We start from the raw sequence: 27,179 nt of genomic DNA, 5'->3' as shown, positions 1-27,179 counted from the left end.
AATTTCCAGTATTATGCAAGAAAACCTTATTTTAGGCATTTTCTTTCCTATACAATTAAAATAAAATAAACATTAGTAAGGTTTTTACAAATATTGTTTATTTTAATGAAGCTGGTACAGACAATGTCCATTTAAAACCCATATCCCAGGCCAAAAGTACAAATAAAATCAAAGGAGCAGTGTTCTGTTGTACACACTTCTGCATGAATAACTTTATTAACTGCTAATGAAAATTAGAACTTTTCCGGGATCTTCTGACAAGATTTTTTTTTTTTTTTTTTTAAATCTTAAAATGCTTTCTCTTCAGTGAAGCCATCTTTGGAGTTAGTCGTTACTCTCACCATGTCTGTTTGTCTTGACTCCAAAGCTGATATTCCTCCTCTTTTGGTCCAGACCCTCAGATTTTAAAAGTAGCATCAGGTTAAGGAAAGGTCATTTTCCCACAGTTCAGTTCTCTGAAAAACTTCCATCTCCCACTGAAAGTCACAGTCCAGGAGTGAAGCAGTCACATGCTAGAACTTCAGGGCCAACTGGAAAGTCATTATATAGACACTCACATTGGTCGATCTTATTTACCACCAAAAGCCTGAAAATTCACAGTCCTGAAAAAGGTGGCCTCTCTGTATACACGTGTAATTTTTTAAAAGGAGAGGGCAATATGAAGGGAGCTGAGGTTTGATCACCAAAAAATCAGCACAATGAAAACAAACAATAATGAATAATGAGCACTAGAATTCAAATTACCAGATGTTTTAAAGAGATGGGTGCCAGTTCTCAATTCCATTTGAACACCACATTACAAAAGAACTATTTTTAAAAATAAAAAAGGATTGAGGGAAAAGAAAAAAAATAAAAGAATATCTAAACCGTTGAATGACCCCCTGTTTGTTCCTGATAAACTTCAATCACATCTTCTTCCTCCATTCCCAGCTGTAAAAAGAAAAATGTTAGTAGAATATTAAAGCACTATTTTTAAACTGGCTACAATTATGTGGCCACTATTTTAAAGTGCAAAAAGATACAAAATGATCTATACTTAATTATACTCTTTCTAAGATTAAGAATCCTGTTTCCTGGGGCTGCAGTTGTGGCTCAATCACAGAGCGCTCACCTACCACATGAGGCACTGGACCACATTAAAAAATAAAGGTACTAAAAAAGATAAAGGCTGCAGGTGTGGCTCAGTGGTTAAATGTCCCTGAGTTCAATCCCTGGTACCAAAAAATTTTTTTAAAAATCCTGTTTCCTTAATCTAAAGAACATAGAGGTATAACCTTTGCTTCTGGTTCTATGTCTATATAGTCATTCATTTTGCTCTGAGTCAATTTTACTTCCTAGTTTATTCACCATATAAAACTCAAGTGGGGCTGGGGCTCAGTGGTAGAGCACTCGCCTAGCACTTGTAAGGCCCTGGGTTCAATCCTCAGCACCACATAAAAATAAATAAATAAAGGTATTGTGTCCAACTACAACGAAAAAATAAATATTAAAAACAAAAAAACCCTCAAGTGTTATTAACAGGTTAAAGAAGCTTTAAATCTAACAAAACATGTACTTAATAGTTAGATAAAGTTTGATGACTTATTTTTTAAAAAGCATTTCACTTTTAGCTGTAATTACTATAGAATTTCACTTCTTCCAAAAACTTGATTTCACTTTGAACTATATATGGTTTTAAGGCTGGGCACAGTGGCACCCACTTGTAATCCCAGCAACTCAGGAGGCTAAGACAGGAGTATTATAGTTTGACAACAGCCTTAGCAACTGAGTAAGACCCTGCCTTAATATAAAAAGGGCTGGGAATGCAACTCAGTGGTAAAGCACCTCTGGATTCAATCCCCAGTACCAATAGAAAATAAAGAAAAAAAAATATACATATATATGGTTTTAGTTAGAAAAATACTGTCTAAGGATTATTTCTAAGTGGTTTGCCTTGTCACCTACAGTTCCTTCAAGCATATAGCTATTATTTTTTTCAATAGTGATCACTCTCAATGCAGAAAGCTTACCTAGACATCTAACTCTTATTTAATATTTCCAATTTTACAAGCAAGATTTTTTAGCCCATTCCTTTTTAATTCTTGCAGGGAAAAAGAGGATCTTCAAAATGCCTTTATAAGCCAACATACCTAGAATCCCAGCAACTCAGAAGCTGAGACAGGAGGATCATAAATTTAAGGCCAGCCATCAACTTAGCAAGACCCTCTCTCAAAATGAAAATGGGGAAGGGGAGGTGGGAATTATAGCTCAGTGGTAGACTGCCCCTGGGTTCAATCTCTGGTATTGGGGGCAGAGGGAGTTAACATCATCAATAAGGGGCTTCATGTACTTTAGATAAAAATACATGTAATCATTATATAATATTCCAGTCAAATTACACTGCCTGGGATCTAAGCTTGAGGAAACAAACAAACCCAAAGTGAGGGGTTGTCTACAAAATAACTGCTGTGTAGTCTCCAAAAATGTCAATGTATGAACCATGTGTGGTGGTGCATGCCTATAATACCAGCTACTCAGGGTCTGGGGATATAGCTCAGTTAGTAGAATGCTCGTCTCGCATGCACAAGGCCCTGGGTTCAATTCCCAGCACTACCCAAAAAAAAAAAAAATACCAGCTACTTAGGAGGCTAGGGCTTTGAGGACTTCAAGTATAAGAAGTCTGGGCGATTTAGGGAGACCCTGTCTCAAAAGACAAATTTAAAAAGGTTGGGGACATAGATCAGTGACAGATTGCCTACCTATGCAAAATGCCAGTTCAACTGCCAGTATTGGGGCGAGGGGCATCCCTCAATGTATGAAAAGACCAAAAAGACTAAGGAACTGTTCCAAATTAAAAGATTAAAAGGGACACCTAAATAAAATATCTAGTACTGAACTAGATCATATCACAGGCGAAAATTTTGTTATATTTTAACAAATAACTGGGACAAATGGCAAACTGGGTTGTAGATAAAAAATATTCTTAAGCTTAAATTTCCTAAATTTGATTAATAGTACTATGGTTATAAAAATAATACACTTTTTCTTAATAAACAAACTGAAATTTTAAGAAGCAAATGGCCATGGTGTACACACTATTCCCAAATGGTTTAGTGATGGGAAGGTAAAAAATACACATGCACATCTGGACCCACACATATACGTAAAAGGGAGAGAGAAAGATGAAACACAAGTCAAAAAATGTTAAAAACACATGAATCTAGGTAGAGAGTATATATGAATTTTATGTACTATTCTTGCAACTTTTCTTTTTTCCTCTTCCCTAACCTCCACCCCACACAGGTACTGAGGATTGAGCCCAGGAGCCTCCCTACCTTACATTTCCAGCCTTTTAAAAATTTTATTCTGGGACAGGTTTTCCACTAAACTTCTGAGGCTGGCCTTGAACTTATGATCCTCCTGCCAGCAGCTGGGCTTACAGGTATATACCACTGTACCTGGCTCTTACAACTCTTCTGTAAGTTGAAAATTCTTTCATGTACATATAAAAACCAAAAAGGAGAAATGTCAAAAAGGACACAGGTATTCCTGTGTTAAACTAAAGAAACTCCCACTTACCAATAGCTAAGGGCTATTCACAAAGTTACAAAGCATCTCCCTAGATTACTTATTAATTACAAGGGAAAATAATAACTTTATAGCAGATAAATCTGGCAGTTATCACTTTAGCCAAGTGATCAAAGTTAACATTACCTATAATTGTACAGACATCACATATCTCCTAATGTGATGCACTCAGAAATATACAGCTTCACTCTGGGTGACATTCCCACTAAAAAGGCAAAACTAAATCTAATCAAGAAGAAACTCCAGACAAACTCAAATTGAAGAACTTTCTAAAAAGGGAAGATGGCCTAAACTTTTTAAAAATTGTTAGTGTGACAAAAAAAAAAAAAAAATAGGAAAAAAAAATGAGAAAATATTTCAGATTAAAGAAAGTTATAGAGATATGCTGACCAGTTAGAATGCATGTCCTGAATGAATCTGATAAAAATATGACCATAAAAAGACCTTACTAGGAAAAAAGGCAAATCTGACTACTTTAACTGTAGAGTCAATAAGAATACTATATCAATGTCAAATCTCCTAAATTTAATAAGTGAAAGATGGCTCTTAAGAGATTAACAACCTGGCATGGTGAGGCTGAGACAGAAGGATCAAGTTCAAGGCTAGCCTGGGCAATTCAGCAAGACCCTGTCTCAAATGAAAATAAATTTTAAAAAAGGGCCAGGGACGTATCTCAATGGTAGGGTACACCTGGGTTTAATTTCCAGTTCCAAAAAATAAAAACAAGAAAGAGATAACATGTCGAAATATTTAGGGGTAGGGCTCTGGTATCTGTAACTTAATCTCAAGTGGGTCAACAATAATAATACGTATATACAGAAAGTGACAAAGTAGACACAGCACAATGTAACATAACTGATGATATAGGGAAGGGTATTCAGTAGCACTGAATTACATACACTATCTCACAATTCTATAAGTTTGAAATAGTTTAAAAGTAAAAATTAATAGTAATGATACATCATTCCCACCATTAGAAATATCAGAAATGTTATTTTGTATATGAAGAGGGGGATAAACATATATACATAGACTCAAATGCACTCTTTACTTTGAGATACCTATTTGAGGGGAGTGGAATATATAAGCAAATGAAATAGTCTATACAATAGAACAACTAAATGAAAACACAGAAGCAAAAAAAAAAAAACAAAAAAAAAACACACACATAAAACAAGAAAACAGAGTCAACCATTTTAAATATACACTAAATTTTGTATTTACAATCTTAAAATGAGTCAAATATCAGAATCCAACTTTTAAGGTTAGCCTTACCATAAATGAATTATCAGCAATCGGCCAAATTAGAGAAATATTTATCCATCTTCAAAAAAATTTTCATAATGCCTTATGACAATTTCAGTATTCAATCCCTGATGCTACCTACCTTTATTGACTTTTCTTTGTGTGTATATGTTGGGGATGGTGGGGATAGGTGACACAGGGGGTGATCTAACACTGAGCTTTATCCTCTTAATTTTTTTTTTTTTTTTTTTTTTTTGTGTGTGTGTGTGGTGCTGGGGATTGAACCCAGGGTCTTGTGCATGTGAGGCAAGCACTATACTGAGCTATATCCCCAGCACTATCCTCTTTAATTTTTTATTTTGAGATAGAATCTAGCCAAGTTGCCCATGCTAGCTTTGGACTTGTGATCATCCTGCCTCAGCCTAGAATTTCAGGCATGTACCTGAAAGTGCCTAGTTGCTTTATTGGCACCCAAAAGATTATTTTTCCTCTCTGACAAATGATATACCACTTAAATTGGAGGATACTTAAAAGAACAATTTAATATCAGTATACCAAATCATTCAAAAAACTTTTTAATTTTTAATTGAGGAAGAAATTATACTCGTAGCTCAGTGAAAGAGTTCTTGCCTAGCATGGGTGAAGCACTGGGTTCGAGCCTCAGCATCACATAAAAATAAACATTTTGTTAAAGGCATGCTGTTCATCCCAACTACAAAAAAAAATTTTTTTTACTTAAAAAAAAAGAAATTATACTCACTTCTTTTGGAGTATGATTATCAGCAATTCTCTGACCTTCAAAGAGAAACCTGAGTGAATTCATTGGAACTCCCTAAAAAGGTTAAAAAAAAAAGGAAAAAGTATACGTATGTACATATACACAAACAAATCTCAGAAGAAATAATACGAACTTTGATCCACAAAAAACAAGTATGAAAGCCTTAAACAAGCTACAACAGAATTTAAAACTACACAGCTAATTCAATCATAATACCATACACTGAGTACCAACTATCTGCTAGTCTATTCCTGTACCAAATACTTTATACACATAATCAAAAATGTTCTTCATATTCATTTTATAACTAGGAAAACTTAAGGCTTGGAGAAAACATAGTTTGCTAGGAACTTTAGCCTAAATCTTCTAGTCTGTGCTCTTGACCACTATTCTATTCATTTTCCCCTTAAAACCCATGAGCTAGCATAAAACAAAATCAGAAATTAGATAAGATCCTCAACAGCTTCCAACAATACAAGCAAACTTGGTTTTAAATAGATTAAATCATAGGAATTTGTCAAGAGCACAACAGCTAGCCAGCCAGATAAGCTAAGACGAACCTATAATGGCATAGATGGCACTTCAAATATCATAAAACATATTGATTATATTTTTTTTTCTGATCACTTACTGAACAGTAATAGCTAAAAGGGGAGAGGTGTCTCATTTAAAGGGAAGTAACTGAAAGTAAATACAAATCAAGAATCTTTTAGTTAGTTAAAAACTATTACAACAGTTTTGCTCAATATCTAATATTAAGATTTTCACTGTGGGTATTTAAACACTGCCCCAAAATATCCAAAGAAATTAAAACTATTTCTTAATATGCACTATTAACATAAGTATATGAGACCATGAAAACTTACCCTTCATTTGATTTAAATTCCTTCCAAGGTTATATAAATAATAAAGTGGGTGACAAAAGCAGAATATTCTTTGATTCACAGAATTTTTTTTTTAAATTACCTTATAATAGAATCAAAAAAGTTCCTACAGGGCTTTGGGATTATATATAGCTCAGTGACAGAGTGTGTGCCCAGAAATGTGAAAAGCTCTGTGTTCAACTGACAGCATTTCCCCTCCCCCCAAAAAAAAGTTTCCGTGGAAATAAACCAATCTATAAAAGAAAAATGATAAAATAATTGAATAAATAATTAAGTTTACAGGTTGGACACAGTGGCACATGTCTATAATCCCAGTGACTCAGGAAGTTGAGGTAAGGGGATTAAAAGTTTGAGACCAGGCTTGGCAACTTAGCAAGACCTTATTTTAAAAAATAAAAAGTACAAGTGGTAGAGCACTGCTGGGTTCAATCCCCAGTGATTCCAAAAAGAAAGAAAAAGAAAAAAGAAGTTTATGACTTTCCACTCACAGGTAAGTGTTGCATAGTTCAGATAAATGCAATTTCCTATTTCTTGTATATCATTAAGCTAAGGGAAAAATTACCAAGCATCTATAACTAAGTATAAAAAGTTTTTCTAAAGACTGTAAAGTTACTCTGAAGCTTGGCAAAGTTTCTACTAATGTTATAATTTTCTCCCAAAACCTAGTACCTTGAACTTTGGGGTCAATTTTTAGTTTTCACTTAAGCTTTGGTTTACCTCTTTACTTTGCACTGTTTTTCCTCAAAAATCAATTCCCTATAGATGAGGTAAAAGAAACTATATGAATTATCTTCAGTTGTTGCAAAAATTAAATACATTTTTCTTAGGTACTTATAGTATCATGTACATGATTATTCAATAAATGTGAGTAAATTCTACCTCAGTTTTAGCTCACATCAAAATTATTACAAATTAAAATTAGTTGAGACCCAATTAATAAGATTTTACTGAGCTTACTAATTAAAAGCTATGACAAAAAGATACAATGGTATATATTGTTTTACTGTTTTTATGTTTTTGTAGGGGCAAAGGGATAGTGGGGATTGAACTCAGAGCCCTATTTTCTATTTTATTTAGAGACAGGGTCTGAGCTGCTTAGAGCACCTCACCTTTGCTGAGGCTGGTGTTGAACTCAGGATCTTTTTGCCTTAGCCTCCCAAGCTGCTGGGAGTACAGGCATACACCACTGCACCCGGCTGTTTTACTAATCTTAACAACTAGTCTCTGACTTCTGATACAAAAATTCTATCTAAATTAAAAATTTTAATTGTTAAAAGTAAACCTTCTAAAGAAAAACCTACAGGATGAGCCAGGCACTATGGCACATGCCTGCAATCCCAGCTAAAAGAGGTTGAGGCAGGAGGATCACAAATTCAAGGCCAATCTCAACAATTTAGAGGGACTCTATCTCAAAGTAAAAGTAAGAAAAGAGGCTGAGAATGTAGCTTAGTGGTATTGTGCCCCTGGCTTCAATCTTCAGTACTATACACACCAAAAAAAAAAAAAACCTACAGAGTATGTAGCTCAGGGGCACAATGCTTGCCTAGCATGTGCAAAGCCTTAATTCTCAGTATCAGAAAAAAAACACAAATTTTTAAATTAAAAAAACGCCCTACAGCCAGGTGCAGTGGCGCATGCCTGTAATCCCAATAACTTGGGAGGCTGAGGCAGTAGGATCACAAGTGCCAAGCTAGCCTCAGTCAGCATCATAGAAAGACCCTATCTCAAAACAAAAAATAAAAAAGGGCTGGGGATGATGTGGTTCAGTGGTAAAGCACGCCTGGGTTCTATTTCCAGTACCTCAAAAAAAAAGCCCTACAATACCTGAATTGATATCATGTAATACAATTAAATATTTTTTAAAATTCAACTTAACAGACACTGATTAAACATATTTCTTATAAATTATTTTAAATCATAATTTCATTTAGAAGTAAAGCTTAGTTATTTCCTATTTAATTTCAACTATATTTACTAAAAACTATTTTACTAACAAGGATAATAATGAATAACATTTATTAAGCATTTTTAGGTATCGTGTTAAGGATTTTTTGTAGGCTATCTCAAAGATTTTTGTGAGGTGTTACTACAATATCCTTTACTAATGAAGGCAAAAGCAGTGGCATAGCCCAAATATGAATCAGGTAGGTTAAAGGAATTAGTTATTGTTCTAATGATGTAATTTATGAAAACCAAAATCCATGAGGATTTGGTATTAATAAATTAAGTAGACTTTCATGCAGATTTTTTGTTCGTTTTGTATGCAGTGCTGGGGTCAAACACAGAACTTCACACATCTTGTAGGCAAGTGCTCTACCGCTGCGTAACATCCTCAGACCCTAGGTTTTCTTTCTTTCTTTTTTTTTTTTTTAATATTTTTTTAGTCATACATTGACACAATATCTTTGTTTATTTATTTTTATCTGGTGATGAGGATTGAACCCAGGGTCTCTCCCGTGCGAGACGAGCACTCTATCACTGAGCCACAACCCCAGCCACCCCCCCAGGTTTTCTTTAAAAAAAAAAAATTTTCAGGGCTGGGGATGTGGCTCAAGCGGTAGCGCTCTTGCCTGGCATGCAAACAAAGATGTTGTGTCCGCTGAGAACTAAAATAAATAAATATTAAAATTTAAAAAAAAATTCCTTGGTGTTGAAAATATGGATGGAATCAGCAGCACATAGTAATGTTAGTCCTATGTAAAAAGATAATATACTAATAATATTATTACTTAAATTTAACATTTGGCTAAACATTGATGATTAGAAGCACAGAGAAATGTAAGAGAAATCACCAAAAATTACTTGTCTTTCTTGTTATATAACTAGTAAGCCTTCAAGATAGAAGCATTCACTTGAGATATCTTTACAAAAGAGTTAAGTTTTCAAACGAGTTGGCATCTTATGAATTCAAACTTTTAAAAATAGGCCACAAGAGGAAAAAAGGAAATTAAACAGAAAATGATAAAATTAGAGTGCTTTCCTTGAGTTCCTAAGGTGACAATAATAAAACAGATCACTTTGTCTTTTGACAACCTTTAGTTAAAAAAAAAAAATAGGGCAAACCATTGTATTCAATACCATAATTTACAAACCTGTCTTTGACAATATGATTCTTTGAGTTTCTTGAGATGTGTTGTCATTTTCACTTTGAAGTGAATCTCACTGCTATCCTATGAAGATAAAAGAAAAACAATTACCCTCTTTTTATAAACTATTTACTTGTTTGAACCAAATTATTTAATTATACATGTAATATAAATAGAAACATAAACCAATCATCTTTATTTTTCCACCAAGATATTCTTCTTAGCATTCCTAAAAGGTTTTATAAAATACTGTAATCATCCTCAAAGGTGTTTTATATCCATTACAAAAGAAACTTAATAAAACAAAGATATCTGTCTTAGGTGTTAAAATGATCAGTCTAAGTATGTACATGGAAGAATGTGTTCCTTCATAAATGCACGTCTATGAATACACAATAAGAACAAAAACATAGAAGACAAAAAAAATTATACCTTACTGATAATTAGGAAAATGGAGAAATAACAAAAATGTTTTACCTATCACACTGACACAAAATTTAAAGATTGATAATTTCCCAAAATGTGGGGAACTGGTACAATCTGATCAGAAGACTCCACAATGCCACCAATTCTGTCTATTGTCCTTTAAAAAAGAAAAAGTAACTATGGAGAAACTATGAATATTCATCCGCCAACAGTTTTCAGCTTACCATAACTAACACCTCAGAAAGAATCAATAAGATGCAGACTAGAGTCCAAGGAAATGAGGTGCCGGAAGAGGCCAAAGTGTGGAGGTGGGAAAAGGGCTGACAGGTTCTTTTGTTTAAGGGTAGCCCTAGAATTACCATTTAATGATATTCATTGTATTTGTCCCTGAAGCATAAGAGTCAACAGTACATTTCCATTTGGAGAAATTAAAATATGAGGCGTCCCCCCAAAAGTTCCTGTCTATGTTAGTGCAGGGATACTTGGAGGTTAAATGTTTGGACTGTCAGGGCTGTAATCAATCTAATGGGTCCATTCCTAAAGTCACTAGGAGTGTGCACTGTAAGGTTTCATCTGCCCTGTGGTCCCAGTCCCTTTATCTCCATTTCCTGGTTGAGGTGAGAGGAGAAGTGCTCATCCACCATGCCCTGATGTTCTACCACGATGTTCTGCCTCACCTTGGGTCCAGAGCAATAGAGTCAGTGACCTTGGACCGAAGGTCTGAAATGGGAGCCAAAATAAACCTTCTTACTTGTCCTTGTCAAGTATTTTGTTCACAACAACAAAAAGCTAACACATAAGGTAGTCTAAACCTGCCTAGCAGAATAATTTTAAAATACAGTATCTGCTTCTTCTACCTCCAAAAGATGCATGTACAGTAAATGAAAATGCCATTTTTAAATAAACGTGCCTTACTTAAACCTTTATTTTTCCTGTGAGAGAAATTACGTACATGTTGGAAGAGAGAGTCAAAGGAGAAAAATAATGAAACTCACCTGTCCAATTACTTTGAGTTTAATGTATTCTCCTTCTTTCTTATCCCCCAAATCCTCAGTTGAAGGTTTTGCCTCCTGAAAGAAAAGTAAATTTCAAAATAAAAGCTCTTACATGCAATTTCAATTACTCATTTATGAGTATCCATTCCTTTCCCTCAGGGTACAAAATCTATACCTGGGCATACAAAGAACATTTATTTTCTCTGCCAGGCAAGCAAAAAGGGTCCTAAGTCAATTATTCTCCCAAACACTGGTTCACTGCAAATCAAGCAAGAGGTCTCTTTGAGTATATACCACAGTATGGGATATAACTTTACCATGCATCAAAATCATCTGGAGGACTTGTTAAAACAAACAGCTGGGCCCCATCATACTTTCTATTCTGGAATGGAAATAAGAATGAATATGTTTCTAACAAATTACCAGGTCATACTGATTTGCTAGGTAGAGAAACTATTTGGAAACTAGAGGAAGTGAATCCTCGGCAAATTTTTTTTTTTTTTAGTTTTTTTTTAGTTTTTTGTGGTCATAGCACATGATAGGCAAGCTCTACTAGTGACCTGTATCCTCAATTCATGTATTCTTTCCTATTTTCTTTCTTTCATGTGTATGTGTGTGATTGTGGGGGTGGAGGGGTGGGGATTGGGGGGTCAAGCCCAGGCCCTTGAGCATGTTAGGCAAGCTGTATACCACTAAACTACATCCCTATCCCTTTTTATTTTTGGACAGGGTCTTGTTAAATTGCCTGGGCTGCCCTCAAACTTGTATTCCTCCTGCCTCAGTCTTCCAAGTCACTGGCATTACAGCAGTTTGCCACCATGCCAGGTCATCCTCCACAGATCTCCCCACACCTGTTTTAGGAATGGAACCGAACCCAAGAGCACCACACCACTGAGCTACATCCCAACCCTTTTTATTTTGACACAGTAGTCTCACAAAGTTGCTCAAACTGGTCTTAAACTTTCAATTTGCCTGCCTCAACCTCCCAAGTAGCTGGAATTACACAAGTGCCACTGTGCCCAGCTTCTCCTCCATGAATTCTGAATTCTCCTCCAAACGTTACGAATCCAAGATTATCTTCTCAGCCTATCCTGAGGTGTTTACTACCAAAGGAAAGTCAAATAGGAAAGTACTAGCCTAATATAGAGCAAAAAAATCAGTTTTATGTCATCTATTAGTTTAAACTATCTGAAGCATTATAATCCAAGTTTAGAAGAAAAGGTTTGAAGGAAAACAAAATTTAGGAGAACTGAACTGGAACTGGGAAAAAACACACACACACACACACAAACAGAATAAGTAGAAAAACAAAAAAAAAAGAGACCCACAGGAAGACAAGAACAGAGGATTACAAAATAATTTCACATAAAAGGAAACTGAAAAGAAAATGAAGTTAACAGAATAAATTAACAAAACAACTTCATCATAATGCATCTCAAAAATAAGTAAGCCAGGCTGGGATTGTGGCTCAATGGAAGAGAGCTTGCCTAGCATGTGTGAGGCACTGGGTTCGATTCTCGGCACCCATATAAATAAATGAAGTCCATTGACAAATTAAAAAAATTAAGGGCTGCGGATGTGGCTCAAGCGGAAGGGCGCTCACCTGGCATGCGTGCGGCCCGGGTTCGATCCTTAACACCATATACAAAAACAAAAGATGTTGTGTCTGCCGAAAACTAAAAAATAAATATTAAAATTTCTCTCTGTCTCTCTCTCTTAAAAATAAATAAATAAATAGAAATTAAAAATTTTTTAAAAATAAGTAAATCGTTTTTATTAAAGGAGTATCCTATGTGCTATACCTTAGTTAGGCCACCAAATTATCCACTTATTTAATGTATACTCTTCTATCATTCATACTAATTTAAAAGAGTTAACCCATATTCAGTAACAATATAACTAACCATATTGTATCCTGCAAGTTAAAAAAATCACAGAATCATTACCTATGTATCTCACGCCAGTAACTTTAACAAGTTCCTTAACACTCAAATATTAAGAGAACGTATTAAACTAGACGTAGATTTTTACTTGAGGTAGTCTTGGGAAATGCTTAGATAAATGAATTGATTCATTAGTATGAATCCTTGCTGGTTTTTCATTAGGCAGTGCTTTCAACATTTGCTGACTATTAATATTACAGTAGTGATCAATCTTAACCTTCTTTAGAGAGACAGTATTTCACCTGAAACCAGAAGACTGTCTTCAAATACTATCTCACCGCATTTCTATGGCTTATATTCTTAATAAACAGTTGCTTCTGCCTTTAAATATCTAGAGGGCAAAGATAGCTTATTATTTATTGCAGTGAAGGGCAATAAAAAACACCCAAGCCTTGAAGTCCTCTTTAACTGGAAGGAGAGGGGGTGGAAACAGCTTTGTTTAAGTTAACAAAAAGGAGGACAGAGCCCCTCCCCTAGCAGCAATACATCAGCACAATAGGAGTGATTCCCTCCAGTGTTTCTGGAGGGTAACTAAGAGGTTACTCAGAAGAAAAAGAATTTTTCCCCTCCTCCAATCCACCATCCACAGTACTTTGGAACTCTCCTTCTAAAGCACAGCTTCTCTGATTCTAAAACTACTAAGATCAAAAGCATAAATGGGATTGTGGCTGGGATTGTGGCTCAGTGGTAGAGTGCTCTTCTAGCACGTGAGAGGCCTTGGGTTCAATCCTCAGCATGACATAAAAATAAGTAAATAAAATAAAGGTTTGTGTCCACCTACTTCTAAAAAAATAAATAAATAAAGATGGCTTCCAGTACTTTAAGGTCTAAAAGAACCAAATCCTACAGCACAGCATTCAATATTTCCATCACCAAGCTCAACTCTTATTTTTCCCTCACCATTCATTTATAAACCCAAAGACTCTGATAAATTGGACTAGTTGTCCATCAGCAATATTCAATTTTCTGTCCTTTATGGCCCCAGTTTTGGTTTTTTATTTCAAACACATACATATATATATATATATGTGTGTGTGTGTACACACACACACACAAACACACACACACACACACACACACCCCCTCTCTCAGCCTTTCCTGAAATTATTTCAAGAGAAAAGTCTACTCTACTCCACACATAAGCTGAAGTTCATTATAAAAAAATAAATAAAAAAAACCCCTCTTATAGCCAGGCACAGTGGAACACACCGGTAATCTCAATAATTTGGCAGACTAAGATAGGAGCATCGCAAGTTTGAGGTGAGCCTAGGCAACTAAACTAGATTCTGTCTCAAAAAAAAACCTCTTCTAGGAACCACAGCATCCTCCCAACCATTCTTTTCCTTTAATGTTCCTATTTTCAATTTGTTCATATATTCTACAGTATTTATTCAACTACTCCCCTCTTGACCTGACGTATCTAGTTGTTGTCCTTATCTTTTCTCAATAGTCAAACCTCTCACAAGAGTACTAAGATTTCCTATTCCATTTTCACTCTCAACCTACTGTAATCTGGTTTATGCTTTACCATCCTGCTCAACATTGCCCTTACCAATGGCAACCAGCTAGACACCTTACTGTAAATCCAACACTTTCAAGTCTCATCTTTAACTCTAGAAAACACAGAAACTCTGGTTTTCAAGATTCCACTTTCTCATTTCAGCCACTTCCTTTGCATCACTGACCTTCAACTCTCTGCTTTTTTCTTTGCCTCCCTGGGTGACCCATGATTTCAACAATCTCTTAGATACTAATGACTCACAATCATTCTTTCCAACCTGACAACTTTACTGAGTTTGACGCTTTTTTTAATCAAAGTACCTGAACACCTGCTGTTGGATGTCCCTCAGGTACCTTGCCATAAAAGTGTCCAAAACTAAACTTATTATCTCTAACAGCTTTAAATCCTCTTTCTAAAAACCAAACTATAGGGCTGAGAGTGTAGGTAGTTCAGTAGCAGAACTCAGGTTTAGTACGTAGGAGGCCCCGTGTTTGATGCCCAGCACCAAAAGAAAAAAAAATTACAACTCCTCTTGGATTCCCAATTACAATAAGTGGTTACCATATACTCAGCTGCCCATAGAAACTTGCCTATAGAAACTTGGAATCATCCTTGACTACTCTTCCCCTCTTAAACTTCATACCTCATCATTCTGATAATGCTTGCTGGCTCTTGAGCTTCTCTAATTCTCTCCATTCTACTATAGCCTTAGTTCAGGTATTCACTGATCAATAATGCTACTAGAACAGCATTTACAGACACCCCCAGTCTTGCTCCCTCCAATTAAATCTCCAAACTGCTACAAAAGCCATCTCTCTAAAATGCAATCTGATCTGCTTAAAATCTTCAGGATGAAGCCAGGTGCGGTGGCACACACCTGTAATCCCAGAGGCTCAGACGTCTGAAGCATGAGGATTGCGAGTTCAAAGGCAGCCTCAGCTATTTATCGAGACCCTAAGCAGCTCAGTGAGACCCTGTCTCTAATAAAATATAAAAAAGGGTTGGGGATGTTGCTCAGTGGTCCTCTGAGTTCAATCCCTAGTACCTCAAAAAAAAAAATTTTTTTTTTTCAGGATTAAATTCAAACTCCTTTGCTGATATAACACTGTCATTTATGTGCTGGTCCCTGCCTCACAATCCAACTTACCTCTCTCCACTAGTATAGCCTATCCTACAGTCATAATAAACTGTAACAGTTCCTTGAACATGGCATCCTCTCTACCTTATCTCAATTATCTCTGCACATGTTGATCTCCTCTACTTGGAATGTACTTTTTCATGCTACTCCCCTTTCAAGACCACTCAGACATCACTTTCTACAAAAATGATTTCCCCATTACCCTCTTAAATGCTCACATACTGCTTACTTTATCTATTATAACCATGTGTTTGCATATCTAAGATTTGAGTTCCTTATTAGTATGTCCTTTATATTTCTGGTCAAGGATAGAGCCATTACTCTGAAGATATTCAACAAATTAATGTTTTCAAGTGAGGCATAGTGGTGCATGCCTGTAATCCCAGCAACCCAGAAGGCTCAGACAGGAGAACTGCAATTTCAAGGCTAGTCTAAATAACTTAGCAAGACCTGGTCTCAAAAATAAAAAACATAAGCCAGGCACAAAGGCGCACACATGTAATCCCAAAGACTCAGGATGGTTACTTAGGATGGTCACTTGGGAGGGTTACTTGGGAGACAGAGGATTACAAATTGAAAATCAACCTTAGCAACTTAGTGAGGCCCTAAGCAACTTAGCAAGATTCTTGTCTCAAACTAAAAAATAAAAAGGGCTGGGGATGTAGATCAGTGGTAAAGCATCCCAGGTTCAATCCCCAGTACCAAAAACAAATAAATAAAGCCAGGCACAATGGCAAATGCCTATAATCCCAGCAACTCAAGAGGCTGACATAGGAGGATCACAAGTTCGAGGTCAGCCTCAACAACTTAGTAAGACCCTGACTCAAAATAAAAATTAAAAGCCCTGGGGATGTAGCTCAATGTAAAGTGTCCATGAGTTCAATCCCCAGTATCAAAAATAAATAAATAAATTTTAAAATAAAAAGAGCTAGAGATGTAGCTCAGCACTAAAGCACCCCTAGGTTTAATCCCCAGTATGGGAAAAAAAAATATATATATAAGGTTTTCTATGACAGGTTTATATGCATTGTCTTCTTTACAAATTTACAAATGTCTAAGCTATTTCACCTTCATAGTCTCTATAATACCAGGAAATACAAGGCAATTATTGAAATGTTCACTGAATAAAGCTGACAGCACTATTATAGGTTTTACCATAAAACTTTACTCACATCATACTTCTGTATATAATCAACAGTTTAAGCAAAAATATTTTCAGTTTTTTATATTCATGGTTGCAAATAAGAGATAATTTACTTTACTAGGAATGATGGCACAAGTCTATAATCCCAGGAGGCTGAGACAGGAGGATCACAAGTTTGAGGACAGCCTGGGCAACTGAGGAAGCCTATAGTCTCAAAATAAAATTTAAACCAGGCAAAGTGGCACACACCTATAACCCGAGCAAATCAGGAGGCTGAGACAGAAGAATCACAAGTTTAAAGCCAGTCTCAGCATCTTAACAAGACCATATCTCAAGATACAATAAAGAAGAGCTGGGGGTGTAACTCAGTGGTGGAGTGCCCCTGAACTAAATCCCCAATATCATAAAATCAAAATTTTAAAAATTTAAAGAACTTGGGAAAAAGGACTGGGAATATAGCTCAGTGGGAGAGCACCCCTGGGTTCAATCCCCAGTACCAAAATAAACAAATAAATAAAGGGTTGAGGATATGGCTCTGAGGTAAAGAATGGGACTACCATACACAAGGCAAGGCCCTGTGTTTGATCCCCAGTATGAGAGAATGGGGGTGGAGGGGCAGACAGACACACACGGAGACAGACAATGACTTCACTTCAATTTCATAAGAAAGTGTCAACATTAGGATTTGAAATTTCCAAAAATAAACTGCCATCTTCCCTAGGCACTCCATTTTGGTGATGTCTTCCCAATGTTGAATCACTATAGTAACAGATATTATCTATACCATTTGTTTTATAGTAGCCATGCTTGTTTAATAGTCATCAGCTTTTTTGTGTGCTATTTGTCTTTTATTTATTTATTTGTTTGTTTGTTTATTTATTTTTTGTGTGGTGCTGAGGATCGAACCCAGTGCCAGTGCCTCACACATGCTAATAAGCGAGCACTCTACCACTGATCCATACATAACCCTAGCGTTTTATCTTTTATCTTTTCCTTTAACAAACGAGCCTGGAAAATGAGAAGATCTTGAACAAAAAAAGCTAAAGTTTGTCTTCAGTGATCTCAGTCAGTGTCTTTTGTATGCTTTCTTTTAAAGAAAGAAAAGAAAAGAAAGAATAAATAGTATGGCACAATGGTTACAAAACAGTGAAAGTATTCAGCTCTGGGTCGGGGACACTTGATCATCAAAGAAAAGAGAATTCCAGAGAGGGCTCGTTGATTCAGCTGGAAATGGTACATATAGCCCCAGAGCAGAAGAAACTAGGGATGGAACAAAAAATAAGTGTATGTGCTAAAACCCGTAATCTTTCAGGTCTGGGTCATTCAGAGATTGACCCTTGATAACTGGAGTGGTAAAGGAATTTACTAAGTACTGTGCACTATCAACCCTACTTTCTAAGTTACAGATCAAACAGCTTACAAATAGATGTCTGGGTCTGGAAAGAGGGCTAGACTGGAATAGATATGAAAAATAACAGTTATCATTTACAAAAGTACAAAAATCATAAAAAGGAATGTATTATGCCATTTCAAAGTCAAAACAAGATCTGTGCAAAGATGCACTCTGGCAATCAGTTCCTTGGCAATTCAGTCACATGAACATATCATCAAACTTAACAGTCAAAGACTGTTCATTGTTATTGAAAAGGAGAAATTCTGCAGAAACCCCAAACAAATTAAAATTAATTTTCTCTTATTTAGTGATATTAGCATGTTAATTTTTAAAGATATAACAACAGTATTATGGTTATGTTAAAAGAAAAAGTCCTCTTTCAGAGATACATACAGAATATTTACAAACAAAATGATACAATGTCTGGGACTGGCTTCCAAATAACATGAAGGAGTGGGGTCCCACACATTAAATAAAATAGGCCACGGGAAGGGTACATAGATTTCACTACATATACACTAACAATTTATAAAATTTTTCATTAAAAATGCATTCAAGGGGCTGGGGCTATAGCTCAGTGGCAGAGCACTTGCTTAGCATGTGTGAGGCACTGGGTTCCATCCTCAGCACCACATAAAAGTAAACAAACAAAATAAAGGTTTTGTGTCCATCTACAACTAAAAAAAAAAAAAATTTTAAATGCACTCAAAAGTGGGTGCGATGGCATATGCCTGTAATTCCAGCAACTCAAGATACTCAGGCAGGAGGATCACTCTGGTCTCAAAAAATAAAAGGGCTAGGGATGTAGCTCAGGGATAAAGTACCCCCTCCTGGGTTTCATCCCAGTACCCCAGTACCACCACCACCACCAAAAAAAGGGGGCATTCAAAGTTTAAAAAAAAAAAAAAAACTGTATGCATCAATTTATTTCACTTTATTTCCTAATAAAGAAAGCTTGACAAGGGTTAAACTATATAATCCCAATTACATCAATTATTAAAAGGTAAAAACTCAGAATTACAAGAAGCCACTTTCCTCATAATTCAACAAATTTACCAGAATTCCAAAAACACAAAAATACACATATACTTTCATCTTCAAACATAAAATAGTACTTGAGATCTGGAATAGAACTGACCAGATTTAACTCCAAAACTTCAAGATTTAAGTCAAAGTCATCAAGACACTGGGCCTTCTGAATACTTACACTCAACCTTGAATTGTGATAAAAACTAAATAGGCACAATTTATCAGTAACTAAAAATTATAACTGAAACTTTTGCTGGTTTTATAGACTACGGACCTATGCAAAACCTGGGACAAACTAGGTTGTTTGTATCCAAAATTAGAAAACATCTTCTTTCCCATTCCTACTTACCAGGAGAAACCTAAATTTGCCCAGCTTTTTTTAAAAAAAGAAATTTTCTGTGCTGGGGTTGTGGCTCAGCGATAGAATGATCACCTAGCATGTGCAAGGCCCTGGGTTTGATCCGCAGCACCACATAAAAATAAAGAAAATAAAGGTATTGTGTCCAACTACAACTAAAAAAAGAAATATCTTAAGAATACACATATATATTTCCTGGCTTTTTAAAAAATATTTTTTCAGTTGTAGTTGGACACAGTATCTTCATTTATTTGTATGTGGTGCTGAGGACCGAACCCAGTGTCTCACACATGTAAGGTGGGCGCTCTACCAATGAGCTACAAGCCCTAGCCCTTTCCTTTTTTCTTTTTCTTTTTTTTTTTAAATTTTAATATTTATTTTTTAGTTTTCAGCAGACACAACATCTTTGTTTGTATGTGGCGTTGAGGATCGAACCGGGGCCGCACGCATGCCAGGCGAGCGCGCTACCGCTTGAGCCACATCCCCAGCCCTCCTTTCTTCTTTTGAGTTGCTGTGGATCAAAAATCAGAGACTAGTAGCCCTTTTCATTTTCTACTTTGAGACAGGTCTCACTAAGTTGTCCAGGCTAGGCTCACACTTGTAATCCTCCTGTCTCAACTTGGAGTAGTGGGGATTATAGACATGTACCATCAGAGCTGGCTCTTATTCCCAGCTTCTTTTATGGCCCTGCAACATAGTGCTGGCCAGAGATACAACATATTTTTCTTTCACTTTGTTCTTCCTTCTTTTTCTCCTGCCTAAAACACAAAGTAATTTTTTTGTTTGTTTATTTGTTTGACCCACAAGGCAAAAAGCATGAAAGTGAATCATAAATTAAGCATGGAGGAGAAATGAGCAGGAAAGGATTGTGGAACTACCTCATTAACCCTTGAGCTAATTATGTCTAGACTTCTGTTTGCTAAAAAAAATTAACAGCATACGTTCAACCCAGTATGTATCAGACTTTCTGTTATTCAGTACAAAAGCAATCTTAACTGACACAGAAGGTATTATAAACATGTTTCACTTGACCCAAGTTTAAAACAAATCCTAAACCAAGCACAGGAGCGCATGCCTATAATCCCAGCAGCTGGAGAGGCAGAGATAGGAGGATCACAAATTCAAAGCCAGCCTCAGCAACTTTAGCAAAGCCCTAAGCAACTTAGCAAAACCCTGTCTCTAAATTAAATATTAAAAAAAAAAAGAAGAAGAAGATGTGGCTTAGTGGTTAAGTGCCCCTAGGTTCAATCCCTGGTACAAAAAAAAAAAAAAACCCGCCAGATCCTAGAAAACTACTTCAACGTGCTTCAAAAGCAGAATAGATAAATAAGTGGTAGTCACACAATGCAATGCAATACAGCAACAAGATTTAATAACACTCAACTACACAAAATGTTAATGGACAAATCTCTAAACAATAGTGAACAAAAGAAGCTAGACCCAGAAGTACATCCTGTAAGTATATATTTATAAAATATTATAAGTTCAAAATCAGACAAAATTAATCTATATGTTTTAAAGTTAGGACGGAGGCTCCTGATCTGGGTACAAATTGCACAGATGTGTTATTTGTGAAAATTTAGCAAAACTTACATGAATGTGCACTCTACTGTAAGTATAGTAATCTTAAGTAAAACCATTAAAAATAACTGGCCTTAGATACTGAGAACAGAGCACAGAACTCCACCCTTCCTTCCTTCAAGATTCTCATTAGCACAGACAAGGCAACTGAATGCAAAAAAATAAGTCAAATACATACACACATACAATATGTATATATTTTATATATACACACACCTTTAAATAGTTATATTTAGAGAATACACAAATTTTTAGTTGCAAAACTGTTGCTCAACAACAGAATTCATGTGAACTTTCCTACAAGACTTTAAGAACTAGAACAGTAACAGAATTATCCAAAAAAAAAAAAAAACCCACAATTTCAGGAAATTCCAAAATGGAATGCTGAGGATGTCAAGACAAAACCATCCATAACAATCCCAACGTCCTGGAAGAAGTAAATCATTCAATTTTGGATATAAAGTTACCAGGTCTATTGTTAAGAAAAGATAGAAGTATGCAAAAACATCGCATTAAAAAAAAAAACTATTTTGATGTTTTTGATGGGGATATAGCTCATCTGGTAGAGTGCTTGCCTAGCATGCACAAGGCCCTGGGTTCAATCCCCAGCACCACCACCAAAAAAAAAAAACCACCTATTCTGAGACAACCAATGCTTCCTCAATAACAAAACAATACCAAGGAATCAGAAACAGAGAGGATACCCGCTACTTCATGTGTTTGAGGCAACCTTCCAAATCTAGTGTCTAAAATAGTGCTGACAACATAACAACATTTAATATTTATTAATGAATGTACCTGACCACTTATTCCTTCAAAAAAACCAAGTACCCACTCACTATACTGGCATTATTGGGGGAAGGGGATGAATAAAGCCTAATTTCCAACTTTCAAAAGCAAATAGATTAATGGAAAAAGATATTTAATTTTTTTCTTTTTTTTTAAAGAGAGAGTGAGAGAGGGGGGAGAGAGAGAGAGAGAGAGAGACAGAGAGAGAGAGAGAGAGAGAGAGAGAGAGAATTTTAATATTTATTTTTTAGTTATCAGCGGACACAACATCTTTGTACGTGGTGCTGAGAATCGAACCCGGGCCGCACGCATGCCAGGCGAGCGCGCTACCGCTAGAGCCATATCCCCAGCCCCGGAAAAAGATATTTAAAATGTAAATAATTGTAATACTACATAGAAGAGTTATAATATTAATATTTTGCTATAGGGCTAATGGCTTTCACAACGTATCTGACAAAAGCTTTATTTTTTTTTAATATTTATTTTAGTTTTCGGCGGACACACATCTTTCTTTGTATGTGGTGCTGAGGATTGAACCCTGGCCGCACGCATGCCAGGCAAGCGTGCTACCACTTGAGCCACATCCCCAGCCCTGACAAATGCTTTATAATTTTGAAGTTGAACTACTCAACTAACCTTAATGAGTACTCTAACCATAACAATCATATTCAGTTTTCAAAATACTATTAGTTATTATTTAGGTAACATTTTATTTGAAGTGTTTCATTATAACCATCTATGTTTGCATTATCCACCAGCAGCACTCCATATCTATCAAGGGCATGAAATGGTTAAGGTTCCCACTGCTAATCACATGCTCTAGTAATAGCTAGAGCTTAACTGTTTTATGATATATAATACACATAATTATGAATTTTAATACACAAGCAGTTCATCATATTCTCCTGCAGCTCCCATCTACAGTTGCTAAGATCAGTAAACATTAGCAGGGAGCTATAAAGAACACTGCTAATGCTATCAGGACAGAAAAAAAACACAATTTATGTGTTAAAGAAAAACAAATTCTGTTACTGAAAAATTGAGTCCAAATGTCATTCTCTTGAATATGGGCTGGTCTCAAGGATTTGATTGAGCAAGAGAATACAGAAGTAACTTCCAAAGCTGGTCCCAGAAGCCTTACTATTTCCACTCAGGTTATCTTGAAACACACTCTTTATAAGCACTTGACCTGCCATAAATATGAATACCCAGGGGTCTAGCTCCACTCAGAGAGGCTATGACACTCTGTGAAGAACAAATTCCACCCTACTCTACTTCCCTGAAGGCATCTTAGGCCTTATACACCTCCCAACTGAGGCCCCACACACCAAGGAGCAGAGATGAATCTAACCCTCAGAGCTAAAATGATCAAAATAAAAGATTGTTTTAAGTCACTAAATTTTGAGGTAGTTTGTTCGGAAGCAACAGATAACTAGAATTATATAAAGACTCCAAATACTCGTCTAGAGATAAATCATTTAATCAATATCTCTTTCTGGGGTGGGGGTGGGGTGATTCAGTTATAGAGAAGCACTGTCAAATAACAGACCTGAATTGAGGAGCTTAGGTCCAAGATAATGATGCCTTTTTTTTTCCTCTTTTTCCTTTTTTTTTTTTTTTTTGCTTTTTTTGGTACTAGGGATTGAACCCAGGGGCACTTAAACACTGAGCCACATCCCCAGTCCTTTTTTTTATATTTTATATTTTGTTTAGCGACAATGTCTTGCTGAGGTGCATAGAGCCTTGCAGCTGGGACACAGGCATGTGCCACCATGCCCAGCCCAAGATGCTTTTGATGATGATTATCATTTAAAAATAAAAAAAAAAGAAAAGAAAAATGAAATAAACTAGAAAATAAGAAAGGAGTAAGGGAAGTTTTGTACAGATTAAATGATAGTTTGATATTAAGCTTCTATGTGAGTGCTTAGTTTTGTTGTAAAGTGAAATTAGGCAAAAGGAGAATACCAGTCAGATTGCTGTCACTGGTTACACAACAGTTCCTTACCCTCTTTAGGAGATCATGTACCCATGATGAGAGCTATGGGCTCTTTCTGCCTTTAAAAAAAAAAAAAAAAAGTGCACAAAACACTCCACACAGCTCAGTGGATTTTTAGCCCTCAGAGTCTATGGTCCTAAGGTTTAGAACCTGTTTCAGACAATAATGGTCCACAAATCCACCAGAAGATAATAGGATTGTTAAAACTATAAAAATGTTTTTACTCAAATTTAAAAAAAAAATTTAATTTATCAATGGAGAACCCAGCAATTTAAGTTTTATGTGGATCTAATGTCCACTTATTTTAACCTGAAATTATTATTCTATTTCATTATCTTAGCACCAAACAATAAAATTCTGGGTTGCCTCAGAAAATAAAAAAAATTTGATGGTGCCAGGCAAGAGTCTACCACATCATTCTAAGGTTGTCTTCTGGGGACAGTGGTTCAGTTATCTTACTCTTCATATTACACAGTAATAATATGGACATTTTTGCTCTCAAAAGATTCTTTTGAGATTCATTTTCATATCTTGTTAAATCTTTAGCACCCAACACTGAACTTGTACTGGGCCCTAATTATTAATGATGCTAGTCAATCAGCCTGGAGCAAGACTCCTCAAACATTATGGTCTCTGAAACCCACAAAACTATTGTTTTTTAAAAAAAAGATTATATCTATTGACATTTATGATATTAAACAATGAAACTGAGAAATGTTTAAAATATTTATTAATTCATTTTAAAATAAGAATAAACTCATTATTTAACAAATAACATTAATAATATTTTCCAAAAAAAAATTAGTGAGAAAAGTAGCACTTTCACATTTTTGCAAATCTTTGTAATGTCTGGCTCAATAGAAAACAGCTGGATATTCTACATGCTTCCATATTTCAATCTGTTGTGATATCACAAGTCAAGTTAGTTTCTAGAAAGCTTCACTAACACCCATGGAAGAATAAGAATAAACAAACACACACTGTCTTAATATTAATATGAAAATAGTTTTGGCCTCACAGATCCTATGAAAACAATCTCTTTGTGTCCTATGTCCTCTATTTCTTTCTTCACAGCCTTTTTAAGTTATCTGACTTCAAACTGGAGCAAAAATAATTCTACAATTTATTTTTTTCTACATATTATTCTTTATCAGGCTATCATAAATTTCAACATGCTTTCTAGCTACTTCTGAGCATCAAAATGAAACTGAGCATTTATAGCTGTTCTTCCTTCCCTGGTTACCAAGTAAACAACTGTCTAGAGAGGTTCTTATAATACCATTTCCATACTAACTTGGGAATTAACCTAGATTATCACTAAGTAAATCCACCCAAAACTAATCTAGATTATGGTTAAGCTTTAAATACAGAAGTGTACATTTTTTGCAATAGTACAAATCAACAAAAACCTCACTTGATTTCACCATGTGGTACAAAACTGGGTTAAAAACCAAAGGAATAAGTGTGTAAAATTTTAAAGTTCAAGTACATTTTGGCGTTAAATATAAGTTTTCTGAATAATTATCACAAAACAAGTAAAAGGTCAAAAATACTTTTAAAACTCAAGTCTTCTGAGCAAAACATTACGAGGACCAGATCAAAACTCTGAATTAAAAACTAGCCATAAACATAGTTAACTAGAACAGGTCGAGGAAAAACAACTTTAGGCAAAATCAATCACTGCTGACAGAATGCAAATCCCAAGCAAAGTCTTGAGAACAACGTTGAGCTGAAGCACTCTGCCATTAACAGGCAGGGTTCTGCAAATGTTCTGGAACTGCTCTACAAGCACAAAGTTTTCCTATCGTTTTCCTCAAAAGTATCAATATTCTGCATATTAATGCTCAGATAAAAAGCTTTTGGTTGCTCCAACAGCTCTGTTCTACTGTTTTGTTTCTTGGTTATTCTTAGTGCTCTCTTACAAGTGGAGAGTCGATGAACCAATCCCGAGTAAGAAATTGGAAAGTACAGAAAAGAGGCGACAGCTCTGCACCCCCACACGGAAAAAGGACTCCGAGGCGAGCAGCGTCGGCTGGGCCCTAGAAGCAACCCGAACGCAAAGCAGCCCTTTCCAGGTTCCCCGCAATATCAGACAACGTCTCCCTCGCCGCCCCGCGCCCTCCGGGACCAAGAATATGAAAGTAGAGTCCAGCCGCTTTTCAGGGCCACAGAGCCTCCCAGTCAGGGATTTCTCGCCCGTTACATAACTGGGGCCTAAGGCCCCGTTTCTGCAATCAGTCCTCTGGAAGGAGATGGACAGGTTCCCCAGGGATCCTCTCAGGGAGGTAGAAGCAGGGCTCTGCACCTGGTCGACCCGGGAGAAAGAAGGGGGACGACTTGAGGGAGGCCGCGACCAGAAGTACTGGGGCACAGGGGGTGAAGAGCGAGACAGAAGAGGGGCGGGGCGGCTCCCGGAGCACCGAGGCAGGCCCGGGCGTCTCCGGCCAGAGCCCCTCCCTCCCTCGCCCACTCAATCCCCACTGGCCGACCCTCCCCAAGTCCTCGCTCCCCTCCCCCGCGCCTCTATCCCCAGCCCCAGGCGAGCGGCAGGCGGACCTGCAGGGTAAGGCCCCGGCCGCCACCGCCGGATGGCTTCCACTCCAGTACCTGATCAGACATGGTGACGGTGGCTTCACCCGGGGATCTCCGCACAGCAGCGGCCTCGGGTAAGTAGAACCTGGCTCCGGGGTTTACAAATCCGTCTCCCTTCCCCACAGCACAACACCGCGGTTGCAGGGACTTCCGCTACGCCTCACGTCACTTCCGCTAGCGCAGGGAGGAGGACTGGGGAACAGAGGAAAAGGGAGGCGGGAAAACGAGTGGGGGAGCAGTCCGAAGGCGGGAGATCCCCAGAAGCCGCTTTGCTGTTGTCGCACAAGTGAACTGGAGTCTTATCACCGCCTCGGAGGACCACGCCTTAAGCTTTAGACCCGAGCCCATCTCCATGGAGAAAAGGTCCCGGCTCCCGGTCTCAATGTTTGGAGCCATACTGACAACCCAGACTCCTCCCCCTCCAACACCTTGCGCGTTCCTGAATTCTGAGCCGAGATACTTCTTTTGTCTCCTCCCAGTGTTGCTCGTCGACCCTCCCTAAAAGTGTGGAATTGAATGCCAGTCCTTATTTCTAGAGCTACTATTTTTGGTTATCCTCTCGCTCCCACAACTTCCCTGCTAAATGACCTTGATTGAAACAACTAAAAACGACTGCTTGAACACAATCTTGATGGCTACTGATGAAAGATGCTGCTGAAAGTTCTAAACTCAAGGGGTGAGGAGCTAATTCCAACCCTTGAATTGGTGCTTTGAGTTAAAGAATGAACCTTTTA

General features: G+C 36.8%; 1 protein-coding gene across 1 annotated transcript; it reads right to left on the bottom strand.

Moving 5' to 3' along the window:
* Positions 1–76: 76 nt before the first annotated feature.
* On the bottom strand, positions 77–26,622 carry Sumo1 (small ubiquitin like modifier 1). The gene is made up of 5 exons (XM_076866108.2): positions 26,461–26,622; positions 10,982–11,056; positions 9,567–9,644; positions 5,573–5,644; positions 77–930 (listed from the first exon to the last, which is right to left on the bottom strand). The coding sequence occupies exons 1-5, from the start codon at positions 26,470–26,472 to the stop codon at positions 862–864; spliced, it is 306 nt and encodes a 101-aa protein (XP_076722223.1). The 5' UTR covers positions 26,473–26,622; the 3' UTR covers positions 77–861.
* Between the last annotated feature and the right edge of the window lie 557 nt (positions 26,623–27,179).

This window comes from Callospermophilus lateralis, chromosome 9, assembly GCF_048772815.1.
Source record: "Callospermophilus lateralis isolate mCalLat2 chromosome 9, mCalLat2.hap1, whole genome shotgun sequence".
Taxonomy (NCBI): domain Eukaryota; kingdom Metazoa; phylum Chordata; class Mammalia; order Rodentia; family Sciuridae; genus Callospermophilus; species Callospermophilus lateralis.
This window is presented reverse-complemented; position numbering and strand designations above follow the sequence as displayed.

Excerpts from the sequence above, each read along its gene's own strand:
- Sumo1 (XM_076866108.2), bottom strand. Across the intron at positions 9,645-10,981 it reads AACTCAAAGTAATTGGACAG|GATAGCAGTGAGATTCACTT; the intron begins GTGAGTTTCATT and ends TTATCTTCATAG. Across the intron at positions 5,645-9,566 it reads AATCATATTGTCAAAGACAG|GGAGTTCCAATGAATTCACT; the intron begins GTTTGTAAATTA and ends TAACCTTTTTAG.